This window comes from Rhipicephalus sanguineus, unplaced genomic scaffold (genome assembly GCF_013339695.2).
Source record: "Rhipicephalus sanguineus isolate Rsan-2018 unplaced genomic scaffold, BIME_Rsan_1.4 Seq622, whole genome shotgun sequence".
Lineage (NCBI taxonomy): Eukaryota > Metazoa > Arthropoda > Arachnida > Ixodida > Ixodidae > Rhipicephalus > Rhipicephalus sanguineus.
The window spans coordinates 1-24,595 of NW_023615642.1; the positions used below are offsets into that span (position 1 = coordinate 1).

General features: G+C 45.7%; 1 protein-coding gene, 1 non-coding gene and 1 pseudogene across 2 annotated transcripts; all 3 read right to left on the bottom strand.

The window, feature by feature from the left end:
- Nucleotides 1-8,174: 8,174 nt before the first annotated feature.
- Nucleotides 8,175-22,703, bottom strand: LOC119377936 (store-operated calcium entry-associated regulatory factor). Its single transcript, XM_037647219.2, has 8 exons — nt 22,337-22,703; nt 20,873-21,051; nt 17,729-17,839; nt 17,427-17,488; nt 15,430-15,692; nt 9,935-10,043; nt 8,650-8,771; nt 8,175-8,308 (listed from the first exon to the last, which is right to left on the bottom strand). The coding sequence occupies exons 1-8, from the start codon at nt 22,425-22,427 to the stop codon at nt 8,283-8,285; spliced, it is 963 nt and encodes a 320-aa protein (XP_037503147.1). The 5' UTR covers nt 22,428-22,703; the 3' UTR covers nt 8,175-8,282.
- A 743-nt stretch (nt 22,704-23,446) lies between these two features.
- On the bottom strand, nt 23,447-23,565 carry LOC119377937 (5S ribosomal RNA). Its single transcript, XR_005180889.1, has one exon. It is a non-coding gene; the product is annotated as a 5S ribosomal RNA (ribosomal RNA).
- Nucleotides 23,566-24,398: 833 nt separating this feature from the next.
- Nucleotides 24,399-24,560, bottom strand: LOC119377938 (U2 spliceosomal RNA; annotated as a pseudogene).
- Between the last annotated feature and the right edge of the window lie 35 nt (nt 24,561-24,595).

Here is a 24,595-nt window from a genome sequence, read left to right on the forward strand (position 1 = left end):
TTATCTAATTATTCTGCCATCAGTCAGCTCCAATACTTGCGTAAAAAGAATCAGCTATTAGGTCCGAAATACATGCACAATTTGTTTCTTGGTTGTATTCGCTTCGAGCGGAGAAAAAAAATACTCTTGACGTTGGTCCTCGAACGCGGCACGTCAAACAATCGTCTAACATGGTAGTGTCTCCACCGAAGTGATCATCTGCAGCAATACGCAGCACCATGAAGTTAAATGACCACTAGTTGTCCACTCAGGAAGCCTGCAACAATGCGCACACTGAGTTTTAGGCCATTTGAAGAAACACCTGGCATGTGACGCGCCTCCAAAGTTCGCATACACAATTTTGTACACCGTGACTGAAGGGGTTAATGTGAAGCCGTCCTCAACATAGTTTCTGCACAGTGAACACTACAAGTTAGACCCTTTTTTTATTATTATTATTTTTGCCCATGGCAGCCAGGGCAAGGGATAGCCTAAGGGTTTAATGTAAAAGAGGCAATGTTAAAAATGCCAAGCAAGAGAAATTTTCTAAGCTCATTAGTTTAGACAGTTTGAAGTCATCACCACATAGAAAAAAAAGATGGATCTTCTCTCAGCTACTTGAACTATTTGTGTCATGACATGACGTGGAGATGGTATGTTTCACATCTAAGTCTACTGCTGTTGCTTTCGGTATGTTGTAATGGCTTGTAGTTAAGTAGCGATTGTTCGTGGTTCCAAAAATTCTTTTTTAAATTATTTGACATTGGCTTGAGTGCCCGCTGCTTACATTCAAAACATAACGGGTACTCACATTTGGCTGCCAATTTTTCTTTTTTTTTTCAGGCTCTTGTCCTGAATTTGGGGCAAGAGGATGATTGGCATTTAGCATTGCACTGTACTATGGTGAAAAAAAAAAGAAATGAAATGAAAAAGAAACAAAACAAAACAAAAAGTCGCGCTACGAACCATGTCTGAGCGGAAGCGGAAACATTTTTGTATCCAACATATTATCTGCACAGATGGCTTCTACAAAGATGTAGTGCCCAAAACTTAATACCCAATTTAGCAGCCCTTACAATACACTGACAATTCACAAATATAACTGTCCAATCAGACTTGAAACACTAACTATTTTCAAGGTCGTACACAAAACCAGCCTAAGCCTAAGCAACAGCAACAACCAAAAAGATTATGAGTTGTTAAGCTGGTAATTAAAAAAAAAAAAAACGAAAGACTCCAATAATAATTGTCCCCACCAAACAGTGCGCCAATCAGTTGCCAATAAACGACTTCTACTATCTTCAACAGCCTCAACATTGGCAATCAAACGTTTCCTGATAACGACGTGCAGAATGATATCAATTTCTGCTAATTGTTCGCTGCTTCCTTGGCGCTTACCGTTCTTCATACGTGCATAAAAATTTTAAGCGCACGAAAGGCCGCCATAAATATGCCAACGTAAGCTTCAACTGAAGCAACGGTGCGCTTTTTTTTTCCCCTAGCTTATTCTTTAAAGAAAGCCAGTGCGAGGACAGCGCCTTAATGAAAGTGCTAACAATCGCTAAACTTCGGGCGACGAAGCTAAGCGCGCCGGCCCATTAAGCATTATTATAACATATCAGATAACCCGGCCACCGCGTTTGATCAAGTGCACACGAAATAACGCAGCAACAAAAGTAATCCCCTAACAAACATATACCAACGAAGCACCGGTTACAATAAATCATAATACTCCATAAACAAAAGCGAACGTACGGGATAACAGTGTACAGAATGTACGGGAAGCGGTCACTTTTCTTTGTATTTTGAACCTAATGGAAGCGCGCACGCCAAGTGTGGGCCTCTTAACCTGCATAGACGTTCAGAAATACCGGAAAACGACGTCTCGTGTAGTTAACACGCATTTTTATGACAACTGCGCGTAACACCGGCCCAATTCGGGGGTATAACTAGGGCATTGGCATATAAGAGGCACCAACAAGCAAAAAGATTGACCGCTTATGGAATTGCAGTGGAGTGAGTTGGCGACGCAAGCTCGAGTTAAACTAAATGAGAAGCATTTCAACCGATTTTTAGATAAATTCAACACGGCGGTAGAAAGACAACCACTTTTAGTTACCTGTTTCGCAAGTGAAGCAGGCAGAGGGCTAGTCAGCTGTACATGATGGGACGATCCTCTTCAGCATCTAAGCGGGCGGCGCGAAAGGGCAGCCTTATTTGCCTGCATGAAGTGACGTGCGTCCGAATATGAACGCTAAAATCGACTAAAATTTCCAGCCGGGTTGAGGACAACCCCGAAAAGCGCAAATTACGAACGAAAACGCGATATACGGGTCCGCCAACTCTTGGAGAGTAAACGCGATTACTCTGTCACGGGCGCTTTGCGGCGGCAAACGCCTTAACGCGGCTATCGGGATTAGCGGCCGATTCGCTGAATATCGAATTTCTAGGGTGGTGCAGCTTTTTGCTTGATCGATCAACGAAGTGACGCGAAATTAGAAGCTCAAAACAACTCTTGTTTCAACTCGGCGCGTACTAAAGCGAGAACCAAACTCAGCAGGCCTGGCGCATGGTTGCCTGACGCGACAAGCAGTCTGCGGCTGTGTTCGCCGAAATTGGTCTTTTCGCTTCGCACCAGGTTGTACGGTACCATAAGACGCGGTGTCCTATGTGACGCGCAATCCTTATGAACAAATTAAAGCTCAAAGTGTTGATGCGCCCTACAATTGCGCGCAAACATGCTGAATGCGACTGTTCGTACCGTTTTGTGTAGGACTTGTCAAACTGCACAGGCGCCAGAGAGGGTCGGCTTCAGCGCATTTCTCCTGGTCACCAAGCTACATAAATAAAGTTTTTTCAACAAATAAAGTTTTTTCAACCAACCAACCAAGCTACATGCCCACTAAGACAGCAGTCTCGAATCTCAAAATCTCGCTGCACAGGATCCCGGAGCAAGCAGAAATATCAGAGAACGTGTTACTCGTTCAATGCTATTGCTACTCGATGGTGCACCTAATTGAAACGCTCGCAATATATAGAGTTGTCGCATCCGATAACTCGAGGCACACTCGGCTGTTGCTCGGCTTACATGACTCTATATGGCCAGGAGGGAACCCCAACGCCACTGACTGACCACGTGCTTACCAGGCTAGAACGGTCCCTGCTGTTCTTTCTTCGAATTGGCTCCACATTGGACGGCCGCCCTGAAGACACCTCTGTGCGTCCTGCGAGTTCAGGTTGGGCACGCAGCCCACTCCGGTTGTTGCACCTCCTGCAGCCTAGTCGGCCTGATCATGCCCTCTCTGAGTACAACTAAAGTATTGTTATTGTTGTTTTTGCCTCGAGCTTGCACGGAGTGTGTGGCAAAAGAAGCACTGGAGCAGGCACCCTGCCCAGAAGGAGCTACTGTTCCCTGCCCGCCAACACAGCTAGGTCTTCAATGCGGTGCTGTCTTGGGGACACCGGGCTGGACCACTGGACCACCTCCTATATTTAGGTGGTGCTACTTCTTCCCACCTTTTAGTCCATTTCCTGGCCTTCCCCACTGAAGCATGGCGTGCTCCGTTTAAGGGCTGCAGAAATAGTGCCCTCTCCTCCCCTCATTTACCTTTCGCATACATGTGGTACCTGCCCACTGAGGGGGTCGGTCATGATGTAGGGCGATTTCATAGCAGCTAGCAGTTTAAAAATTAAACATATACCATACTGGGGAAAGACGTGCTATCACGGTGTCCAAATGTCCGACTTGTCATACGTCTCTCGTATGTACATGAAAACCTCAAATTGCCATTTATATCGCCCTCTCCGTTGAGCGCATATGCGCGTAGTTGTGTCACGTGTACCGTGCACGATGAAGTTTTTGTTTTCTTTCTTTCTTTTACTAAGTTTCAAAAACTCTTTCACACGATGGGCACAGCTTATGGCATGTACCGCGCGGATTATAGCCTTCGAAGCCCAAGACATACGGCGAAAGCCTTATATGTACCTCACTAAACACGAAATTTGACAATATATAGGCGTCTCGCGTCCTGCGGCGCCTCGCGTCCTGTGAAGTAACGTGACATAATGCCGTTGTAGCGGCCTCCTTTGGGCGTCGAACAAAACCGGAGAGCACGCGACCTCCAGAGAAGAAAATAAAGACGGCGTTTCGCAGTGGCACGTGAAGCCACGGATCGTGTTCACTGCTGGCGTCGGTTCTGGTTTAGCCGCCTCGTTCCTTCGCTCCTGTGCGTCATCACATGACATCGTAGCTTGGTCAAAAGTGGGCTGATCACGGAGGCAGTGCAAAACCAGGTGCCTGCAATCCTGGATGGGGGTGGGGGTGGGGGGGGGGGGTTCGTGCGTGCGTTTGTATGTGTGTGTGTATATATTCACATGCAAACGCCAGTGGTGTGCTGAGTTCTCCATTAGCGTGGGGGTGAAGTGGGCTAAGTCAATGAAACGGCGCTGCAAATTAGGGACCAAGGAAGACGACAGGACGTGCGCACGTCCGTGCGTCCACGTCCCAGCAATTTCTTCAGGCAATTTTTTCCCATTCACAGATTACCTTATTGTGTATCTATACCACCGTGCTGCAAGTGTACGTGCGTATCTTACTAAACAGAGCGACACGAGCTGCGGAGCTGGGAACGCAGAGAGGGAGACACCACGGCGCCACGTGGAAACACACACTTTGTGCGTCGGCTGCGGTGCCGGTACGAGACACAACTGATCTATATGACCGGTTTTCCATTTACGAAAAGATATATGCATTTATTGCGATATATTAATGGTGTAGTCATGAAAAAAAATAAACGCTACGTCATGAAGCGACGTAAAGAATAAGCGAAAATAAAAAAAAACAATTCTTAAACAATAAAAACAAGTTAATTTACAGTATCGAGGGATCAAGCACTGAAGGCTAAAGTAAATTCGTCGTCTTCAACGTAATCGAGTTCAAAGGTGACCCTCTTCACCTTGCCGATGCTCATCCGAGACCAGAGGCACTTCTTCATCCAGCGGGCCAGAGATGTTCACCTTCACCAGATATATGTTCACCTCTGCGAAACGGTCTTAAAAAGGTCCGGAGTGAACAAGCTAGTCACGTGAACGCCGTTTCCAGATCTGTCGAACATGATGAACAGACTCGTTACCTGGAACAGCCACGCAAGCGGCTGGCTTCTTTCGACGTCACCATGGCGAACCTTCACCGACGCGCTAAGTTCGACGAGCGTGATGCCGGCAAAGCAGACGGAGACGGTGATCTGGACCCTGTAACCCGGAGCAATGATGAACGTGAGACTGAAACGTTGTGTATGCCGACGCGAAACTTCGAGTACTGACGCACCGTTCACACGTACTGCCTGACGCAATATGTTGGGGGCACGGCAGACGTGGAATCTGCGGAGATGGAAGGCGCAGCGCTGGGGGTGACGCCGGATGCAGTGGCGACTGCAGACAAGCGGCCGTTGATAACCTCGAGCGTGCCCTAGACGTCGCGCAACATCGTCCCGGTCGCTCGCTTCACGTCGTCCGCCACCACGGACGCGGTCCTGGTCGCAGCTAGCAGTTTCGACATAGCTTCCAGGATGAGGAGGTGTTCCTGCGAAAGAAGCTGGAAGACCGCTCACGCGGCCTCCGTTGAGACTGGTTCACGGGCTTCTTTGGGCGCTGTGTCACCGTCTCCCACCGCGATCGGGTTGTCGGAGGACGCGTATACGGCGCTACGACCTTTTCGTTCCTGTGCTTGGACCTGGTACCTTCGGCCTTGAATTGGACCGTGCTCGGCCGAATGGGCGGCCTCCACCTGACCAACGAGGAGCTCGCAGCATCCTCGCGGAGCAGAGGCCGCAAGACACCTCTTAGCAGTCGAGGACGTGAGCCAATAGTTCTTCCATGGTGCCAGTGTAGCCGCATGCGAGACCATCGCCAACAACCCACGAGGAGCGTGGAAATCGGTGGCGACCGAAGGCACGGGCTTGCACGGGAGAAATGCCTTGCCGTCCATGGGACACCGTACCTAGGTCGAAGGCTTCGTCACGCTTTCCAGGAAGCACGGGCCACAATAGCCGTGCGTGCAGCTCAGCGAGTGGTTCTCGGACGGCACCACGGAGCAAAGCGAGCAGACGGGAAGGCCGGCTGGTAGCTCGGTCCACGAACTGAATGGGGCGGCCGTCGAAAACGTCGTTATAAGCTCGCGGAACGTACTTACTTCGGCGTGGGTGCGGAGGCCATTGGTACGGCAATACAAAAGTTACACTCCGTGAAACCGACGGATAGCTTTGGTTTTCACGGCGTGTAACTGGATCCTTTCTATTTTTGTAGCATGAGAAAGCAGCCGCTTAATGCTTCTTGGTCTGTCTAGCATTTATCGAACCTCGATTCTTGGTGATACTGGTGATAAAGGAAAACGCACGGCCGTTTATCTTTGTTGCACGTTTCTGCAGCCGGCACGCGCTGCACCATCGGCGGCGATCTGCTGCGCAACCTACAGCCTGGAACGCACTGAAAGAAAAGCTGATGGTCTCTTACATAACAGCTAAAGGTGGTAACACGTTATTTGAAGACTCAATTTTCACCCGTTCACCTTTCATTTACTATTACACGAAGAAAAAAGAACGGATGCAAATGTCACTTTTTGAAATTCCCGCCAGAAATAAACGTGGCTCCAAGGCATCACAGAAATGTTCTGAAAAGTTGCTATTGAGTGTCTGGCTGTTTTATAACACGATAAAGTTGTTTTTGTACTGATAATAAAGCTTAATTGTTCACTGAGTCAAAACCATGATCACAGTACATGACGTCAGGAAAGGGAGCGGCATGAAAATGGCGCGAACTTTAGAAGCTTCGAGCAGCGGCATCCCCTTAGTATTTCGCTTTCGTGCCTTTTCTGGCTCGTCAGCCCGCTTGCGCGGTACGATATACCTCCATTTACCTTGTTACTTCTTTGATGTTGAAAAATTGCAGTTCAATACTACAGTGTCAGCTTTTGCCTTCGACGGATCTAACATCGCACTTGCCCTGTATTTGGTTGCAACGGAAACCAAAACCAGCGATGACCACATAAAATTGTTTTGCAGTGTGTTTAGAATATAGCTAGATGGCTACACAGCAGTGGCCTTTTTTCTTTTTTTCGGGGTAAGGGGGATGGAATTAGTCACTGGAAAATCTAGATAGAATGAAAGCACAAGCACACCGCCGTCTGTGCAGTGGGGTTCGGTAGGCAGGTGTTGCGTCGTTTTATGCTCGGTATCCCACATGGTGGACAGAACTTCCAACTCGTTAGGGCAGGGGGGGGGGGGGCGAGGAGGAGGGTGTGCGGTGTATCGAACTTTTGCCCTCATTCTTAACAACGCAATACCTAACTTGCTATTGCAGGCCTGGGTGTTGGCCACAATGTTCTAAGAAATCAGTTTGGACAGGACTTCCGCAAAACAGTGCAACTTGTCACTGTGCTTGATGTTTGCTCAATAAATGTCGCTTCAGGAGCACGCTGACGAGTTTGGCACTCTGCATATTAACCTGTTAACTTTTGCAACATTTTTTGCAACACGTTTGCCCTAAGCACGTGCACATCTTGATACAGGTTAGTATTAAAGCCTTACCTTTGAACAGAATGTACAAGCGATAAAAAAAGTTGGAACAGCGCAAGCTACAAGCAAAACACAGACTTTTTCCGTCACACTGGTCTAGGGGTCACGGTACTTGACTGTTGACCCGCAGGTCACGGGACCGAATCCCGGCTGCGGCGGCCGCATTTTCGATGGAGGCGAAAATGTTTGAGGCCTGTGTACTTAGATTTACGTGCACGTAAAAGAACACCGGACGGTCAAAGTTTCCAAAGCCCTCCACTACGGCGTCTCTCATAATCAAATTGTGGTTTTGGGACATTAAACCTCAACAATTATATTATTTTTCCGTGACTTTTTTGCTTTGTACTTGCCTTTTTTCGGCAACATTTATGAATAAACATATTCAGTTCAAAGCAAGCACCCCTTTAATGTTCTTGCACCATCGCAAAATGGTGTTGTTGGAGATGGACAAGCAATACTCAGTTTCTGTCTCATTTACAGTACTAAATATCTATTTGCATTCCGCATTACCATGAGGAATTTCCCCAACATTACCACTGTGATCCTGCAGAACTTCAGATCCGACCAAGGAGGAAGAACCTCAAGGCTCTTCCTCCTTGTGGTTACCAACAAATAAATAACATGGAAAGGTAGAGTAATTTTATTTCAATGACGAGATTTTGGGTGATCACAGTGGTGAGGTCGGTGCTTGATGAAGGTGTGCGTCAGAATTTTGGTCGGCGGCCGTTTTGACTACCTTCGGCGTGTGCCTCCGAAACCTGTAAAATTAAGATGGAAGCGTCACTTATCAAAGTGAAGTTACAGTGGCAAAGGTCGCGAAAAGTAACGCTGGAAGAAGCAAAAAGGAATTGCATAGCTTGGCATCATGGTTTGCGCTGCTTACTACCTCGCAAAACTGCTCCGAAAGAATACTAAGCAGCAACCGTTCATGCAAATGCATTGCCACTGCTAAAGAAAGAATTATAAGAAGGTGCCAACAGTAGCGTGGTGTTGACACAAGTACTCTCAATGTCCTACAAATAAGACATGATATTATTTAAGAATTTACAAAGGGTTTCTTCATTTCCTGTTCAGGGGACAAAACAATCAGTTGTCTTACCAGAGGATGTATGTGTTTCACTCGACGTTGAAGCACCGCCAAACGATGATGTGCTGAACGAGGAAGACGGGCGAAACGTTCCTTCCCTAGGGTAGCCATACCCAGTACTGTAGCCAGCATTACTGCAAGAGTTAAATATGGTGAGTAGGTTACATTGACGACGAGAGAGTATGATAATGTAGAACAAGATAAGATGAATTGCTGTGCACATGAGCTCGTGGAACATAAGCCGAGGCTACACTATTTAGCGACTGTATGTTATGGCTAGCTTGTGAGTTATCACTTCCGATGTTTAATTATCGCAGGTTTGTTTCTGACATCTCTGTTGCCGGTGCATAGGACAAGAGCTCAACATACTTGAGGTCACATTGAGATATTGTAGATCATAACGACAGCTTTAAGAAGCCCTGCAACACTTTTTCAGCATGGTCAGAAAACGCTGCCGATCGATAATCGGGGCTCCCAAGAACACACGAGCCAAACGCTATAGCGCAGCATGCGGCCTGGAATTTAGAATTAATTCTCAATGTCGGCTAGAAAGTGCTCCCCCTTCTCTCTGCAAATGATGCCATATACCCAAATTACTGTGCCAGAGATGTAGGTACCTCCAGGCGTCAGCGTGGATGTGTCCACATCAAGCGGTGCTATAGCTGCCAAACACCAACAGACAAGGTGCAAGCTCTCGCATATCAGTGTATAATAAACATTCAACTGTTTCTGCGAGGGCACATTTTACTTTCGTGTTATACCAATTCCTATGACGGAGGGATGAACCATGCTTTTTAACTTACCGCACTCTAAAAAAAAGTTGTAAAAAATTAAACAAGGCAGTTATCTTAGCAGATATGAAATAATCCAACATTGTTGTACAAGCATTACAACTTTTCTATTCAATCGTTTTCATTAGTTATTATTTTAAAGGTTAATTAAGCAATATCTGTTAATTACCCAGCTTGGAAAATTGGCAGTTATCTTAGCACAGATGAAATATTCTGATGCTTCAGAACAAGTGGTAGAAATTCTGTATTCAAGATTTCTTGCTAGACTTACTAATAATTAAAAAAAGGTAATTAAACAACCTTCGCTAATTACCTAGCTTGGTGGATTGAAAAAAAATACCATGATGTGCCGCACACAGTTCGGAACAATACTGGGCCAATCCTACGCATGTAGCAAATGTTTTTTTTTTATTACTAGGGACGAGTTAGCTGAAATACCCTGTGTATGTGCGTATCATATCATCCAACAAACAACAAGAGAAGAGCAAGCTCATTTCTGGACTTACTTGGTGTTTCCCAAGAGATATCCCAGCAGGCCACCTGCGGCCGCCCCAGTCCAGAAACCACCACCTCCTATGCCACCAGCGGCACCGGGGGCACGAGCTGTGCCACAACCTGAAATGTTCACACCCAGTCAGTCTTCTCAAGAAACATCATTCCTACTTTTTGTGACACACTCATTTTTTCTCCCCTTCTTATGTATAAGCTAGGATTGATCATGCTGATGAAGTTGGTGTTACATCATCTCTAACAAAATGTGCAGCTATTCATTTGTCCCCCAGAACATCTCTTGACTGGAACCGACTTCTCGGATCTGTGGTCACAATCACCAGTTTTGTCCCGCACTAGCTAACATTGCATAACGAAGCCATCGAACTTGCCGGTTTTCTTTGTAGATAACCTTACAATCACCAGTTTTGTCCCGCACTAGCTAACATTGCATAACGAAGCCATCGAACTTGCCGGTTCTCTTTGTAGATAACCTTACAATCACCAGTTTTGTCCCGCACTAGCTAACATTGCATAACGAAGCCATCGAACTTGCCGGTTCTCTTTGTAGATAACCTTACAATCACCAGTTTTGTCCCGCACTAGCTAACATTGCATAACGAAGCCATCGAACTTGCCGGTTCTCTTTGTAGATAACCTTACAATCACCAGTTTTGTCCCGCACTAGCTAACATTGCATAACGAAGCCATCGAACTTGCCGGTTCTCTTTGTAGATAACCTTACAATCACCAGTTTTGTCCCGCACTAGCTAACGTTGCATAACGAAGCCATCGAACTTGCCGGTTCTCTTGTAGATAACCTTACAATCACCAGTTTTGTCCCGCACTAGCTAACATTGCATAACGAAGCCATCGAACTTGCCGGTTCTCTTTGTAGATAACCTTACAATCACCAGTTTTGTCCCGCACTAGCTAACGTTGCATAACGAAGCCATCGAACTTGCCGGTTCTCTTTGTAGATAACCTTACAATCACCAGTTTTGTCCCGCACTAGCTAACATTGCATAACGAAGCCATCGAACTTGCCGGTTCTCTTTGTAGATAACCTTACAATCACCAGTTTTTGTCCCGCACTAGCTAACGTTGCATAACGAAGCCATCGAACTTGCCGGTTCTCTTTGTAGATAACCTTACAATCACCAGTTTTGTCCCGCACTAGCTAACTTGCATAACGAAGCCATCGAACTTGCCGGTTCTCTTTGTAGATAACCTTACAATCACCAGTTTTGTCCCGCACTAGCTAACGTTGCATAACGAAGCCATCGAACTTGCCGGTTCTCTTTGTAGATAACCTTACAATCACCAGTTTTGTCCCGCACTAGCTAACATTGCATAACGAAGCCATCGAACTTGCCGGTTCTCTTTGTAGATAACCTTACAATCACCAGTTTTGTCCCGCACTAGCTAACGTTGCATAACGAAGCCATCGAACTTGCCGGTTCTCTTTGTAGATAACCTTACAATCACCAGTTTTGTCCCGCACTAGCTAACATTGCATAACGAAGCCATCGAACTTGCCGGTTCTCTTTGTAGATAACCTTACAATCACCAGTTTTGTCCCGCACTAGCTAACAGTTGCATAACGAAGCCATCGAACTTGCCGGTTCTCTTTGTAGATAACCTTACAATCACCAGTTTTGTCCCGCACTAGCTAACGTTGCATAACGAAGCCATCGAACTTGCCGGTTCTCTTTGTAGATAACCTTACAATCACCAGTTTTGTCCCGCACTAGCTAACAGTTGCATAACGAAGCCATCGAACTTGCCGGTTCTCTTTGTAGATAACCTTACAATCACCAGTTTTGTCCCGCACTAGCTAACGTTGCATAACGAAGCCATCGAACTTGCCGGTTCTCTTTGTAGATAACCTTACAATCACCAGTTTTGTCCCGCACTAGCTAACATTGCATAACGAAGCCATCGAACTTGCCGGTTCTCTTTGTAGATAACCTTACAATCACCAGTTTTGTCCCGCACTAGCTAACGTTGCATAACGAAGCCATCGAACTTGCCGGTTCTCTTTGTAGATAACCTTACAATCACCAGTTTTGTCCCGCACTAGCTAACGTTGCATAACGAAGCCATCGAACTTGCCGGTTCTCTTTGTAGATAACCTTACAATCACCAGTTTTGTCCCGCACTAGCTAACGTTGCATAACGAAGCCATCGAACTTGCCGGTTCTCTTTGTAGATAACCTTACAATCACCAGTTTTGTCCCGCACTAGCTAACGTTGCATAACGAAGCCATCGAACTTGCCGGTTCTCTTTGTAGATAACCTTACAATCACCAGTTTTGTCCCGCACTAGCTAACGTTGCATAACGAAGCCATCGAACTTGCCGGTTCTCTTTGTAGATAACCTTACAATCACCAGTTTTGTCCCGCACTAGCTAACGTTGCATAACGAAGCCATCGAACTTGCCGGTTCTCTTTGTAGATAACCTTACAATCACCAGTTTTGTCCCGCACTAGCTAACGTTGCATAACGAAGCCATCGAACTTGCCGGTTCTCTTTGTAGATAACCTTACAATCACCAGTTTTGTCCCGCACTAGCTAACGTTGCATAACGAAGCCATCGAACTTGCCGGTTCTCTTTGTAGATAACCTTACAATCACCAGTTTTGTCCCGCACTAGCTAACAGTTGCATAACGAAGCCATCGAACTTGCCGGTTCTCTTTGTAGATAACCTTACAATCACCAGTTTTGTCCCGCACTAGCTAACATTGCATAACGAAGCCATCGAACTTGCCGGTTCTCTTTGTAGATAACCTTACAATCACCAGTTTTGTCCCGCACTAGCTAACATTGCATAACGAAGCCATCGAACTTGCCGGTTCTCTTTGTAGATAACCTTACAATCACCAGTTTTGTCCCGCACTAGCTAACATTGCATAACGAAGCCATCGAACTTGCCGGTTCTCTTTGTAGATAACCTTACAATCACCAGTTTTGTCCCGCACTAGCTAACATTGCATAACGAAGCCATCGAACTTGCCGGTTCTCTTTGTAGATAACCTTACAATCACCAGTTTTGTCCCGCACTAGCTAACGTTGCATAACGAAGCCATCGAACTTGCCGGTTCTCTTTGTAGATAACCTTACAATCACCAGTTTTGTCCCGCACTAGCTAACGTTGCATAACGAAGCCATCGAACTTGCCGGTTCTCTTTGTAGATAACCTTACAATCACCAGTTTTGTCCCGCACTAGCTAACGTTGCATAACGAAGCCATCGAACTTGCCGGTTCTCTTTGTAGATAACCTTACAATCACCAGTTTTGTCCCGCACTAGCTAACGTTGCATAACGAAGCCATCGAACTTGCCGGTTCTCTTTGTAGATAACCTTACAATCACCAGTTTTGTCCCGCACTAGCTAACGTTGCATAACGAAGCCATCGAACTTGCCGGTTCTCTTTGTAGATAACCTTACAATCACCAGTTTTGTCCCGCACTAGCTAACGTTGCATAACGAAGCCATCGAACTTGCCGGTTCTCTTTGTAGATAACCTTACAATCACCAGTTTTGTCCCGCACTAGCTAACGTTGCATAACGAAGCCATCGAACTTGCCGGTTCTCTTTGTAGATAACCTTACAATCACCAGTTTTGTCCCGCACTAGCTAACATTGCATAACGAAGCCATCGAACTTGCCGGTTCTCTTTGTAGATAACCTTACAATCACCAGTTTTGTCCCGCACTAGCTAACGTTGCATAACGAAGCCATCGAACTTGCCGGTTCTCTTTGTAGATAACCTTACAATCACCAGTTTTGTCCCGCACTAGCTAACGTTGCATAACGAAGCCATCGAACTTGCCGGTTCTCTTTGTAGATAACCTTACAATCACCAGTTTTGTCCCGCACTAGCTAACGTTGCATAACGAAGCCATCGAACTTACCGGTTCTCTTTGTAGATAACCTTACAATCACCAGTTTTGTCCCGCACTAGCTAACGTTGCATAACGAAGCCATCGAACTTGCCGGTTCTCTTTGTAGATAACCTTACAATCACCAGTTTTGTCCCGCACTAGCTAACATTGCATAACGAAGCCATCGAACTTGCCGGTTCTCTTTGTAGATAACCTTACAATCACCAGTTTTGTCCCGCACTAGCTAACGTTGCATAACGAAGCCATCGAACTTGCCGGTTCTCTTTGTAGATAACCTTACAATCACCAGTTTTGTCCCGCACTAGCTAACGTTGCATAACGAAGCCATCGAACTTGCCGGTTCTCTTTGTAGATAACCTTACAATCACCAGTTTTGTCCCGCACTAGCTAACATTGCATAACGAAGCCATCGAACTTGCCGGTTCTCTTTGTAGATAACCTTACAATCACCAGTTTTGTCCCGCACTAGCTAACGTTGCATAACGAAGCCATCGAACTTGCCGGTTCTCTTTGTAGATAACCTTACAATCACCAGTTTTGTCCCGCACTAGCTAACGTTGCATAACGAAGCCATCGAACTTGCCGGTTCTCTTTGTAGATAACCTTACTATTTTAGCTAACGTACGAGTAATAAAAATCATGTTTCTACCCCCCTCATAACGCTCGTGACCCCGAGGGTATTACAAAATAAATAAAAATATAGCAGGCATAAGATCGTCACCTGAACCGGGATAATGCAATGATTATCATAAAAGAAAACAAGCCGTCTACTCCACTTCTCGTTGAATTGCTCTTGATTCGAACAATGCCTGATAACCATAACAGGACAGAAGGAAATGCGTCCCTGGTCTATTCATGCTCCTAGCTGCAAATCTCCACACATAAGCAACGGCATCTTGTCTGCCTCATGTGAGCAACAAGCCATAGATGCTCCAAATTAGCATTTTCGACAGGGTCTGTGAGTGCATTTCATTCCATTCTGTCCAACAGCTAGTCTTCATATTCTTCAACTGCCTGCAGCTGGTCACGTGACCAACTGCCTGACAACAATTCAAAAATGGCCAACGACCATGAATGTCTCTGACAATCACTTCTGTTTCCAATCGTGCTGCACCAATGAACTATGTATTCCAATTTTTCCTTCCCCCATGGGACATACAGGGTTTGTCCGGGAAGTAGTAGGACCGAGTTTTTTCCTACCAAAACGTGCCCAAGGAGGGGGATGTTACTGCACTGGCTGAATGGTGGGGGGTCATAGCAACCAGTGCACCAGCTGTCTCCTAGGCTTCATGGAGTGTACATCGAGTTTAAGGTGAACCCCTGTCAAGGTGCCGTACCATCTCTAAGGAAGGTATAGGGGACGTTAATTCAACTGTTTGAAGTGTATTGTAGTAATTATGAGAGAGATGTGAAGCGAGTAAAGTGACCGAAAAGACAACTGCAGAGGGGACATATGTTAAAATGTTGAAAACTGTTAAGTCGATGTGTCAACATTATCAATGAATTAAAAGAAAAAATTCAGTCCTCCTATTTTCTGGACAAACCCTGTAGTTATATCAAACAAGCTAAATTAGTGCACAATCAAAGCCGCTTCAACTCACTGGCATCCGTTTGATACTGTGATCTGAAGCCTGGAGGTGGGGGCATGCCGCCACCTCCGCCACCGCCACCACCAAAGAAGCCTCCTCTCGGCGGGCCTGGATAGTCGGGCGGGGGGCCGTCGTCGTAGGACGGAGGGGCATCGTTCAACTGCCCCGGAGCAAGGCATGTCCGGTAGATGGTGAAGATGATAAATGCGGCAATGGCAAGGAAGAGGATCATTTGAAAGGCCGAACCAGACTTGGAACCATGGGTGTACGTTGAGCTGGAAGGCAATGTAGTGACATTTAAAAACTAAAGTTTTAGTGCCAGTTTCGAAAGGAGTCAAAGCCTCTGTACGGTGCGGCTGCATCCAACACAATATGTTTGTTACATCTTACACTCGTTTCCAGTACAATGGGCGGTGATTATATTCGCAGCACTGAAAAGCCAAGAGACGGGCACCGACACAACCACATGGCACCTAGAGTCCGAGCAAAAGCCTCATACGTCAGTAATAGGTTCAAAGATAAACATATTCGACAGTAATCTGTCTGTGGGTGAAATCGCAAGCACTTGACATACACGTTCATCTGCTTCCCTACGTAAGCGCTAACACTGATATAAGACGAAAGAAAGGTATTAAAGAATAGCAAATTTTAGACTTTCTTTGCTACCTACGAAAATTCATCTCTGTGTTCGTTATCTGTGGTTCAATCCTACTGAAAGTGCAACTGTAGATAGCTGCAGTTTACATGCTAGAGCGTGCTTTTTTTGTTCCACATACGCTGGCACGTTTGAACTTTGCATGACTTATTCGCTTAAGCAGAACGAAACAACACGTTTAGCAACAAGATTCGCAGAGATATAATGCTGCAGATTAATGTATTCTTGCAAGACTTTTCGAATTAGCTTTCTTTTTTTGTGTGCTTCGACATAGAAATTGTATATTCATCATCATATCATCATCATATTCATCATCTTATGTCCACAGCCCAACGAAAGCCTTTTCAAATGATCTTCAACCCCCTATTCCCACGCAAAACAATTCCATTTTATGCCTCCAAATTTCTTAATCTTGTAGCTCCACCTAACCCTTAGCTGTCCTCGGCCGCACATCCCATCTCTAGGTGTCAATTCCAATGCTCTAACTGACCATCGGTCATCTGTCCTCCTCATGACATGACCTGCCCAGGTCTGTTTCTTCCTCTTAATACATATATACTAGGATATCGGCTACCCGTTTGTTCTCTGATACACTCTGCTGTCTTCCTAATCCTTAGAGTTGCACCTATCACTTTTCATGCCATTATACAGTGGGTGGTCCGTAGCTTCTCGAGCCTCCTTGTTCTCCAGGTTTCTGACCCATATGTTAGAAGTGGCGAAGTACAACGGTTGCACAATCTCTGCTTTAGAGACAGTGGTAAGGTACAAGTCACGAGTTGAGAATGTCTACTGTATGCGCACCATCCCAACCTTATTCTTTGGCGGATTTCCCTTACACGAGTAGGCTTGCCTGTTAATATTTGGCCTGGATACACATACTCTTCTACCTATTCAAAGATGCGGTTGTCTATCACGAACTCGCGCTCCGTTAACGAATCACCTAGTGTTATCTTTGTCTTCTGTATATTGATCTTCAACCCAACCTCGCCGCTTTCTCGGTTTATTTCTTCGATCACTGCCACCTTTGAAAAGCTTGGAAGCATCCACTGCTTAAATTTGAGCACCCTTCACATTTAACGACAGTCATGATCTGATCAAATCAATCCATCAAAATTAATCAAGCTTTCGCTTGAAAACATTTTTACAGACATTTATTGAACGTCCTGCTTCAGTGAAGTATTACACCTCTGGAATTCGAAAACACTGAAAGACCAGAAAAGTGCTGCTTGCTTTCTCCATTCCACAGGGCAATGTGCATGCCGACATTAAGGTCATAGGCAATGTAGCAACTGAGCCAGAAAGCCATGTAGTGAACAGTGCACTACGAGACAATAATAAAAAAATGGAAACTTACTGCTTATACGAGTCATATGTTGAGCCAGCAGTATATCCAGTCTTCTCCAATCGGTACTCTAGCTGTCGTAAGGAAAAATAATAAACGTAATTAAATTGGGCTTGATCCTTTAAGTAAATATCCCAAAATCTCAGCGACAAATCATTCCATCAGAAAATGTTGAACAAAAAAAACAGGAATATTGCACACATAAGCAACCACATGTCTGCACTCTAGGATTATTACATCGTCCGAACTATTGTTTAAGTATAAAATGAGCCTCAAAAGGATGCAAGTGACAAAATGGAGGGAAGACTTCTTACACCACATGATCCTGCCAAGATGTACTCGTCGTCGGCATAATCATAGCCTTCGCATGTCACTTCGACTGTTCCAAACTTTTGAGACTTGCTCATGTCAGCCTTGCACTCCCACTGAAAAAATAAAGAAATAAATAAAGATAAACATACAGTCTGAAAGAAAGGAACTGGTCAACATCCGAGTCATTTCATACCCTAGTAAAGTCAGCGTTCTATTTTTGGTTTTTCTTTAACCATAATTGACTGGATGGCGACTCGAGAAGGTTTGTGTTCTCCATCGTTTGCATTTGGGGATATGGTTACTGGTACAAGCCATGGCAGCACCTAAAGGCAAAGCGCGATGTCCTGGTGAAGTTCTAGGAACACTGTAGGGCACAGGTTCAGAGTTGTAGTCCTAGCTGTGCACTACATTTTGAAAGTGACTGCATCCCAGAAAGCAAATGACAGAGACTACTGCCTTTGTACAGCCACGAGCAGTATAAGAGGAAGCACAAAGCTCATTTTTGTGTAATGATTATTTGTGACCTGGGGACGTAGTTAACATGCAATAAATGCCTATAGACCCATGGAACATATTTATGTAAGACACGCTAGTTTAGCTATTATGGCCTTTTGAAAAATATTTACGGGCGTCATTTAATACTCATAGAAGTGTGCATAATGGTATACAAAACAAGAGATTCCAATCCGCTCTTTCCCACATTTTATTTCAGCCCTCACCACATATGCGATTAACAAACAGGTACTTCACTTGGTTCATCGTGAAGATTTATCATGAGCTAAAGTGTCTAGGTGAAGCACTAAATAGAACATCTTAAAAGCACACTCTGTGATCCAGAATAGTACGATGGATGGCTTTAGAATTGATGCAGGACAATATTATACTTCGATACGGTTTCAGTGAACATTTTTTACCAGTGCCCTGAGAAACAAAGGACAAAGTTTAGTCATGACGACCAGCGCAAACAAGACATGAAACGCAAGAAAGTAAACGACAACATACGTGATTAGAAGCTTGACAAGGTTTTATCAGGGCCTCTCTTTCTGTTAAATATGCCACGTTTTAGATGTGAAGCAGCTTTTTGCGCTGGGCTTTGTCCGTAGTTCCATTGGCGACCGTCCGCTTTCTAAAACCTACCGTAGCCATCTGCAACGTACTGAGCGCGCGCTGGCGCCAAGGAGAAGTCTTCTTCATCTTGTTCTTCGACCGCCTTGATGATGATACGTGCAGAGCGCGCGCTCGCGCCAAAGAGAAGTCTTTTTCATCTTGTTCTTCGACCGCCTTGATGATGATACGTGCAGAGCACTTTGGGGGCCCGGGCTGCCGTATGCTGGCCTAGCTTGGCGTAACGCAGACAAAACCACGTGTGCTGGTACGCGCTAGCGCCTTCGGGCCTGTGTAAGGGGCTGGGTAAGGCGCTGTGGCCTCTCCCCCTTACACTCTCTCAGCAATCATGTGATGGCGTCAGGGAACGAGATTCTGCAGCAGACGCGCGATGAATCAACGCGTTGTATCCTAGTCAGAACGTGCTCGCACGTTCAGGGCTGTGTAAGGGGCTGGGTAAGACGCTGTGGCCTCTCCCCCTTACACTTTCTCAGCAATTACGTGATGGCGTCGGGGAACGAGATTCTGTAGACGTGCGATGAGCCCGCGTGGCATGCTCCAACAAGAGTTCGGGACGACTAACAGCAACAGCAACTACAGTGAATTCATGGTGTGCTCCACATGCAAGAACGCGTTAACATCGGGCAAGGTGCCCGTGATGAATGAAACTTTAAGTCGACCCATACGCTCCTTCGCATCCCCACATGGTTCCCTTTGGTGCGAGATGGTGAAATTTTTTTCATTAAACTTTCAGTTGATAGACAGGGCCCGTGTCGTGTACTTGTGTTTCGTGTCTTGTTTGCGCTGGCCGTCATGATTATGTTCCAACTAGCCCACTTTGCTACATCACAAAGTTTAGTTTTCATACTTCTCATCTGGGATGACTGTTACCTTGAATATAAAACTGCCTAGAAATTCACACTCCATTTTCAAGTCGCCAGTTAACCAGTTTCATAACTGACATTGTATCAAAAAAAGAGAAAGGGGGAAAGATTCCAAGGGGCTGTTAGACTATCACTAAGACAAAAGCCAGAGTGCCAATGCACTAAAGGTCTACTGACACAAAAACCTCACATCTTTTTTTTTTTCTGTTGCAATAAGTAGCTAACAATCCACCTATTGCGGCTAGAAACCTCGTTAGCTTGGGTACATGACAGTTAATTATTTGGAGACGTTTTTGTAGCTCCAAGTTTCAGTTTCGTTTTTAGAGAGTGCTGAGAGAGGCGGGACCCAGTGGGGTTTCTTGTAAACACAGCTGGCCATGCGAGCAAGCAAAACAGTCACGCACTCGCCACAAGTGCCGCACGTGGCATCGCGTGTTGACAACTGTGGGAAAGAGCACACAGAAGTAGCATGGCAGCCAACACAAACTCATGATGCAGGTTGTTTACATTCAGACTAAGTTAATGTCGATGTCACGGCATGTTCCATTTCGTGCGAAGTTGCGCAGCATGCACTTTGAAATTTAATTATGTTCTAGACTATATTAGTCATTGATATCTTGTAGATGTGTGCGTGTCCACACAAATCGGTCTCACGAGTTACCTCTCCCACAAAATTTTGTGTCACTAGTACTTCTTTAAAGACTGAAACATTTCATCAGAAACCGATGAGCTGTTTGGCTCGTCACGCCTCATTTTGAGCCCCCTCTGGTGCATATTTCTTCGGCTTACCACACAATGCACTAGCCCTTGTATCAGTGTCTCCCATAGCACGCCCTTTCTGTGTTACTCCCCAGCTGTCAGTAGTCACAGTCATGTGAACCTGGCTTTTTTATACTCTCCAAGCCGCTGGTGCCGCTCCACTTTCCATGAAGTCTGCTGTGCCATGGGATGGTCTTCTTTACTGCTCCTATTGCAAACTTTTGCAAAGACGAAGTTAGCACGAAGCATACTTTCGCAAAGTTTAAGTGTGCGCATAGCTCGCATGGTCACGCAATATTTTTTTTACCGTTTCGAGTCACCGTTGCCGTGGCTTTCGTTCAAGGCCCTGTTTGCATGAGACACACGAGGCTTTCCTTTTAATAAGAGAAGCCAAGTCACCTGAGTGCTGTAGCCGTCACTGCCTCGGTTGTAGCATTGAACAACGGCAGGCGCATTTTGGCAGCCCGCACTGCCGCCGAGGCATGTCAGCTGGGGCACAGGGCTCGACCTGCGGCCTGTTGTGTACTGGCCCTGTCTCAGTGTGAGCACTTCAACGTCCTTGAGTTTGACTTTCTTCCCTGCAAAGCATCAATGGAAAGAAAAAAATGAACTGAGGTAGATGCACACTGCCTGAAGTGATGCAAGGTGTTCAGAGAATCAATTGCTCAAACAGCACAAGAGCATAATAAAACATGTTGTTGGGCTAGTTGGTTCATAATGTGCAAAAGGTGATGATGCAACGCTCTTTCCTGTACCTCCTCTTGCTTTTTTCGCCTGCGTTGCGTCATTACCTTTTGCACAGCACAAAAGCAGCTATCACGCATAACAGTCTGGTTGTTTCACTCGCAGGTACTATTTTCAGGCATTCCTACTTACATCATATCTGATGTACCTGACAGAAAACTGTCTAAACACACTGAAACGCCGCTTAAATTGTGAGCATGACATTATGCCACAATGACGCATACTTTATATGCAAGAGGTAACTTTAGAAATCATAACGAAAACATGCAGGAGCACCAGATGCACAACTGGCCAGTGTGTTCGAACTAAATTAAGCCCTGTTTGGACCAAGATGGCTACTTCGAATTTTTCAAGCAACAGTTGTAACAGATAATTCAAATGTTTGTTACGCGGGTATATTGACGAGACGTACAGAACTGGATCACGCAATAAAACGCACTGCTTACGCAATGCGCCCCAAATGTTCAAAAAATGCAAGTCATTGCGGAAAAGCAGACGGCGCGGGTACAAGCGCGACAGTTTACGCAGGTATGTAGTTGGGTGAATTAGGGTGTAACTTTACTCTCTCCTGCATTCGTACGTGTCTAGGGAGAAAAATAACACAAACGCTAGCCGTCACTGTAAGGCGAGTCATGCCCCACGTCTTGTCATATGTAGCACATTAACCCCCAACTACATTTAAACTCTCTCTCTCTCATTATGTCAGTTGTGCGACCTCTTGCTTGCGTTACGCACAAGGCAGTTCTAGAATGTTCTATTTTTCCGAGGCGTGAGCCAATGCCGTAACAGATACACCCACACGGTTGTTAAGTAAAGGAAAACAAGCGCAATCAGACGGAACGGAAACTCGCAACACGAAAGCGGCGCTTTGCCTCTGTGAGGACATGACTTCCTCTCTCGCCGCAACTGTGGTGATCTAGCTACGACGCATATTCGGAGCTAACATGGACGAAATAAAGCAATCGCTAGTGTGAAGGTTCCTACTCAGCGATTAAGTATCGACTGATAAAACTGGGCATGAAACGAGCATCAGCCCTTTCGAAGCTTTGTGAGGGAAGCCGGCACCAACTACGGCGGCCTTCGTGGTTTTCGAAGATAGCAAACATTTAAAAAACTCACCTCCCCACGAGTGTGCTGGGTCGATAAGTAGTAAGATGACTATCAGTGAAAAAGCTAGCGGCGTACGCGAGCTGAAAGTCCGTGACGACATTGCACCGGCGATCGCACAAACGTTTTTTTTTCTGGATGAATGTCAGAGCACACCGAGGCACATCACAACACGCCGAATCTTCCAAATGTTCACCGAAGCTAAGGAACACGCATCGTAGATACGCAGTCGATACCGCTAAACCACGTAAACGGTACGACGGCGTTATCCGAACGACATGACCGACACTGAATTTAGAACGAAATGAAGATGACGACGAGTCCACCTAGTCCACAGTCCGACTCCAAGACCGAAACTGCCCGGAAGGATAACGTGTCCTTTGTTATGATTCCATTTATTTACGTCATAGAGACGCAAATAATCACGTGATAATAAAAGGAGCCAAATAAACCCCATATACATTATTATAAACATGGCTAAGTAATGACCGTTCGATATTGCAACACATGTAACGCAATCATTTTGAATAATAATGCGAAACTTCTCCGAGATTGCCTCTTCAGCGGAGGCCCCGTGACACGCGGTAAATTTGAACGACGATGCTGACGTGTACTTTAGAATGTTCTAGATAAAGCGACTTAGAAAGTACCGGTAGACCTGAAAGTACCAAATTGATACATGCCTTAGCAATAGTAGGGAGTTTTCGAATATGGGCCCCAGTCGTTGTGGGGCCCCAAAGAAATAGCGTCGAGGCCACTGCGCATGCGCGAGACCCAAACAGCGTTTGGGTTTTGCGTTGGGTACGCTATTTCTTGAATTTAGCGGTAGCCCCAAGGCCTGCCCCAAAAACTTTGCGTCAAACAAACATGACCGCACCCACTGAAGCGACGGCTCTTGGCCAAGACTAGAGTAACCTAGGACAGGGGGAGTACATCCAAAACAGCGCAGACCCTAATCGAGAACTTTTAGCTTCTGCTTGACCCAAAGCGAGCACACGCAAAGGGCTTTGGGGCCCCTATTGCCCCTATTCGAAAACTCCCTCATGACTCGATCTTGACATGCCCGTAATAAACGTAAATAACCTATAGGGAAATCGGAGGACAGAAAAAAAAAAAAAAAGGTGCCATCAGCACTCGGTGTTCCCAGGTGGTCTCCCTCCCAAGTACTGACCGAGCCCAATGCTGCTTAGCTTCGGGGATCGGACGAGAACCGGCGCATTCAGCATGGTATGGCCGATGGCGAGAAGCGTAGTTTTACGACACTACTTATTTCTATTAGAGGGTGGGGGGCGCTGCGATGAACCTTTGCCCCCCCCCTAATGGGGAACCCTGCGCACGCCTATGTTTCCCTCCCAAGTGGTATACGGTGATTTCACGCCAACTGTCCCAAATCTTAGCGCTCGACAAAAATCAATTTCTCTAACAGTATTTCCCCAAAATAATTTGAGCAGCAAAGATTTTATGGGCCCGTGAGCTCCGTTGGAACTTCACGAAATGTTGGAAAACCAGGTACGAAAAAAAATTTGCTATAAATCGACCGTTCCAACTTCCAGGCGTTTTTTCAACACTTGCTTTTCTGTGTTTTTCGGGCATCGTGATTTAATGCATTATAGCACAGTTACTTATAGTAGCTTCGACCATATGCACAAAGTATTTTTATAAGCTCTCCATAGAGCGTACTATCGTACTATCTCGTAAATAAGCAGAAAAGCGCATCCACTCGCAAAATCATTCAAGAACAAAATCACTGGACAAGCGGTAACAAATGCGTCACAGAACTGCCAGAACCCCCCCTGCACGTGTTTTCTCTCCGATTAAACTCAACAGCAAGCAGGCACTTTGAAGCAGCGAAGAGCTACAGCTAGCCTCGAACCGGAAGTACCGTAGCAGACGACGCGCAGTTTTGCTATCCACCTATTTCGCACCTGACATCACTTACACTGCGCCAGTCAATGCAGTTATTACAAGGTTGACCAATTTCGGACGTGTCAGAATTTGTCAGTATCCAGAATAGCAATCCCTGTTGCGGTGAAGTAACTGCTCTGACTTCTGAATTCATATTACGTCCCCCGAAGGGGATTGGGCCGAACCCGACTGCAGTGCAATGTCAGGACGACCCGTGGCGCACGCGGAGCAAGCTCCCACGTGCACCAAGGTGCAAAAATTCAACTAATATCCAAGACCCATGAGGGCCGTATCAGCTGATAAGAACAGAAACTGTTTAGAAAAAATTTATTTACACTATGTACAGAGTATACATCATGCGTGACA